The sequence below is a fragment of the Hyposmocoma kahamanoa genome, unplaced genomic scaffold (genome assembly GCF_003589595.1).
Source record: "Hyposmocoma kahamanoa isolate Upper Pololo Valley unplaced genomic scaffold, ASM358959v1 64, whole genome shotgun sequence".
NCBI lineage: Eukaryota > Metazoa > Arthropoda > Insecta > Lepidoptera > Cosmopterigidae > Hyposmocoma > Hyposmocoma kahamanoa.
In genome coordinates, this window is record NW_020653852.1 from 268,588 (window position 1) to 273,518 (window position 4,931).

Here is a 4,931-nt window from a genome sequence, read left to right on the forward strand (position 1 = left end):
ATTCACTCAGCCAGTGATTCTACTCATAGAGTAGAGCCTAGACTACAGTACCTACTAAAATTTAACAAATTTTTAGCATTGTCAAATCAAATCAAATCAAATCAAAATAATCTTTATTTCATAGGTAAGCATTATTACACTTGAAATCGTCACAATGGTTAAAATTTGTTTTTTTGTCTCAACGTCGTCGGTCGCCTGACTTTCGAGCTAGGCTAACCTGTGTTATAATATAATAATAATAACGCTTACAATCAACATAGCCCCGCACTAGGGAAAACCCTGTGTCGCGGGTGCTATGGACACACACATAGACAACCACAAATTACACCCAAACTCACGAGAGAAATAAATGTAGGCCATACAAATATTTCTCCCGGCCCGGGAATCGAACCTGGGACCTCTGCGTGGCAGTCCGGCATGGTAACCGTTCGGCCACGGAGGCAGTTAAAAGTTATGAAAGCCAGTTGTTCGGTTATTTGCTATAAGCTACTTTTCACATCATACACATACGGAAGTCATATGTCATCGACATACTATTCTCTGTTCAGGTGATATTACACGGAAATTGGAACCCCTCAGTCATTACGAACGACGTAGCTGTTATTGCACACTCCTATGTCAATTACACCGGTAAGAACTACTAAATCTTGTTTTCTTGTTACCCATATTGTGCCACACGACGATTCTAATCTACTTTACCTACGCCTAGTGGATGTATAAAAAGTAGTTGGTGCCTTTTTAATTTTGATAATTAATATTGAAGACTGCATGTGGCGCGATGAGCGACACTTAATTGGCCGATAATTTCTCATTGTTGCTCTTTTTTGTCGCTGCGCTTAATTCTGTAGTCTAATGAATCTGAGTATGTGCATTCTAATCTGTGATGAAAACAAAATCAGTTCCTCGGCCTTCAATGGTCAATAGTCAAAGGTTGTCTTTCCTAATTCTGCTACGAATTTTTGAATTGTTATTGTTCATTTTACACATTCCATGTGCTTGTTACTAGCATAAAATTTAGATAATACTATTTTTCTTACAGATTTCATCACACCAATTGCCATGACCGCTAGCACGAGTCAGTTCGATGGCGTGAGTGCGCAGGCGGTCGGCTTCGGTCGTCAATCTGACAGTAAATTCAATGAATCGATAAATATTCTTTACCGCACGTTTTAGTCCGCCACAGATCAAAATTACGAAAATGCGATGATCTATTGGCCCCATCCTTAAGCTAAGCTAAGCTAAGCTGGCTGAGGCTGGATTTGCTAGTAATATACTTAATGAGAAATTGTAAAGAAGTCCAGCACTATGTCTAGGTCTTTCTTGCCAATGGTTTCTTGTTAAGTTGTAAGTTTTTTTACTGCTTCAAATTTTTAAAGAGATTCGAACTAATCGCTAATCTCTTGTTAATGTACCTTTCGTTTAGTGAATAAATCAATAAACTGTTTTCCCAATCACTAATGCCGTCTTCGAATAATTAAGGGTTGAATAAGTAATTGCGAATACCGAAGAGGGCTCAAAGATATGGACAGCATTAAACGTAGCCACATTGATTGCTTAACAATAATAATATCTATGTCGTATACCTATACTGGCAATGTGCAGTAGCACTCATAGTACCTTCTACTAATTCTGCAGACGCAGGCATCAGCATGAGCCAGAGACTACATCACGTAACTCTCCAAGTGATAAGCAACACAGTCTGCTTAAACACTTTCCGCGGACTTCCGACCACTAACATCTGCACTTCTGGTGCTGGAGGACGCTCTGTATGCGGTGGAGACTCTGGGGGCCCTTTGATACATAATGACCAATTGGTAAATGTTTCAGTTGATTTTTTTTCATTGCACAAAAATATATTATACAAGAGAATGTCTCAACCCATACTCAGACTTACCACTGCCGGGTACGGTTCCAAGGTAAGGGCTTAAACTATACCTAATTTATCACGCTTGCTCGGAAAGGCTTTCTTTCTCGTTAGAAATCTGCGCGCAAAAGCGTTTTTTGCACGCTAGCGTGGAAAAGATTTTTGAAATTCCAGCTTGACGATGGACTGTGGCGCACCTACCTTTTTCTTTTATGAAAAAAAAAACAATGACACGTTCAACAACGCGATTTATCGTACATTATTTGTGTAATATAAATCCGTTGGTATATTTTATTCTTATTATTGTTGACGTTAAAGTGATAACGACAGCTAATTTTGTTTATTAAATTATTTTAATTCGTCGAAAATCTAAACTGATTTGTTACAAGTTCAACTGTTTTTCTTTCATCTATCTTTTTCCGCGCTATAGTGAGATGAAAAGTTGTGTGTTTCAACGGCAGCAAAGTTGTTTTGCGTCTCGTGCCTTGAAGCGTAGTGAAACGCTTAGGATTCTGTTTCTGAACCACTCGCTGACACCTTCGCTTGCCGGTTTGCCAGGTTCAATACAAGCGCTCGCGTCAAACAACAACTTTGCAAATAACTAAAAAAAATAAATAAAATACCTATTATAAGTAGCGGTTGAGATGGTAAAAGTTCCCCTTAGGTATTGTCCAAAGCTTCACATATCACAAGTGCCAATGTTAATTTAATAGACTTAATGGCTGGTTAATTGTATTATTTTTCTTTCCTCCAGATTGGTATCGTATCCTTCGGCCACGTCTTTGGTTGCGAGCATGGCCACCCCCAGGTGTTTAGTAGAATCAGTAGTTACAGAGTTTGGATCTTAGACAGGATATGATTACAACAACACCAAACAGAATTGTTATGTTGTGACATTACACAATAAGAAATAAATCGTTTTTAATTTTATTTATTATTTGATCACGGACTCTGCCTACCCCAGTAAGAAATAGGCGTGATGAATACATATTAGACTCCTTTTTCTTGAGAGCTAAGCCAGATAGGTTAGAAGTCTTGTATGGAATAAATATGTACAATAATAATGCCAGGCAATCACTCCAATTTTTTGTTGTCAAATTAGGGAATTTCCTGTACTATAAGTACCGGAATAACAATAACTTGAGAGCAATACCCAGAAAACCTAGACCAGAATCAATTTCAAAATATTTGTTCCATAAATTGGCCCAAATCGGGAATCGAAACCGAACCTCTTCCCCAAGCGCCTCGTACAAAACGAACTCTTCTCCTCGCTCTTCTCTTCGCCTCGTGCTCTTCTTTACAAGCACACACCGTAATCTGTAATAAAAGAATATATATATAACCTGCCCCGGTGCAGGTACAATTCTGTATTTAATTGAATTAATGCATGATAGCCGACCCCAACATTAGCGCATGTACGTCATCGTATGGATCAGTTCGCGAAGAGTACACTTTGAAAGCTATTACCTAGTTGGGGAGGCTATTAAAGCGCCTTATCTCATTCCGGACGAAGTAAGTAAATGTATTCATGAGTTCACTGAATATTTAACCGGAGATTTGAATAACGCGGGAATTGGCTCCGGGTAAGCTGATGTGTCCACGAAAACAATTAGCATTGTAACGCCCTTAGAGCCCGAGCCCGTTTTACCGTTCGTTCTATCCGCCGCGATAGCACTTAGACACCCGCCTGCTATGCAGTGAAAATGAAATATAATTTCATAGCAAATATAATTTTAAACATTTTAAGAAAATAGTAGGCCTTGTTGCTCGACGATTGATAAAATATCGTACCAATTCACCAAACGTTTACGGAGAATCACTTCTAATTTCGTCACGTTTTATTCACCAATGCAGGCGACTGTACCTGCATGTCCATTTATTCCAATTTAAATCGCGTCTATCTCAACTGACAATAGAGTTAGAAAAACAGGAGACATTTGTTGCGCTTGCGAAATGCTATTTGTTTATAAGTGACAACTAAATTGAAATTGAAGTTGAAGTCTACTCAATATATGGCACGAAAAAATTCCATAACTATATTAAATCACATATGAGTTTTCATATGCGAGAGGGGATGCTTCGGTGAAAGAATGAATGTTGGTGTTTGACGGCACTAGTTGACAAAAGACGAAACAGATGTGGATGGAGACGTGCATATCTGAGTCAGATTGGGGATATCCTTAAAAAAGGCCGGGTTAAAGTACCACGAATATCCGGACGTATATGAAGAGGCTGGGAGTGAAGGAGGCGAAGAAGGTTTATCAAAGAACGTGTTAGGTGGAAATCCATCACCTCTGCCTACCCTGGTGGGAAACAGGCGTGATGATATGTACTCGTTTGTGTAAGTTTTTATTATGTAGTTCTGAGGAAAGTATTTTTAATTTGAATTTCTTGCTGTTTTTGTCTTTCGTATCTTCATTTACAAACTAGGAAAATAAAGATGGTCTTATTTTGTAACAAATTTACAGGTATCCAAAATACAAACTGAAAATATAAAATACAAACGTAAGTGATAGAGTTTACTATTTGTCTACGTGAGTCAGTAGTTTCCTGGTTGAGAATGTTCTCAAACATCGCCTTTCCTATTCGACGAGTCCAGGAGCGACACTACGTCACAAATGAACTGCTCTAACGTTATCAACACGGCACTTGCGCAGGAGCTCGAAGTTCCCTCATGAATTTCCCGGCACGCGGCGGTGCGGGCTTAATTACGAAGTTTGATACGTAAAACCATCACCCGCCATTCTCAAGTATGTGCTTATTGAAAGTTACCGAGGGAAACACTGTTGTGGCAACGTTCATTCGCATATGTACATGGCATAAATAAATATAAGTAGACGTGTACGCCATTACAAGCAGCAGTTCGAATCCAAGTGTTTGCAGCCAGCCGAAACTCAACTCTAGGTTTGGTTTAATGTTTCGAAGAGGCATGTTCTCTGATTTCGGTGCAATTTTGGTCGGAGCCCGGAGGTCGGCGGTTGATAATTGAGTAAAGGCTGTAGTGTGTACCACTTCCTTATTCACCTCTCTCGCACTACTCAGCGATCTATAATAAGCGACCACTCGG

At 39.3% G+C, this 4,931-nt stretch overlaps 1 protein-coding gene across 1 annotated transcript in view; it reads left to right on the plus strand.

The window, feature by feature from the left end:
• Positions 1-2,779, plus strand: part of LOC113230648 (collagenase-like) — a 5,095-nt gene extending 2,316 nt beyond the window's left edge. The window contains exons 4-7 of the mRNA XM_026464653.1: positions 549-630; positions 1,040-1,129; positions 1,636-1,814; positions 2,619-2,779. Of these exons, the coding sequence (XP_026320438.1) occupies positions 549-630; positions 1,040-1,129; positions 1,636-1,814; positions 2,619-2,723 (456 nt within the window). The 3' untranslated portion in view covers positions 2,724-2,779. The remainder of the gene's footprint in view (positions 1-548; positions 631-1,039; positions 1,130-1,635; positions 1,815-2,618) is intronic.
• The last annotated feature ends 2,152 nt before the right edge of the window (positions 2,780-4,931 follow it).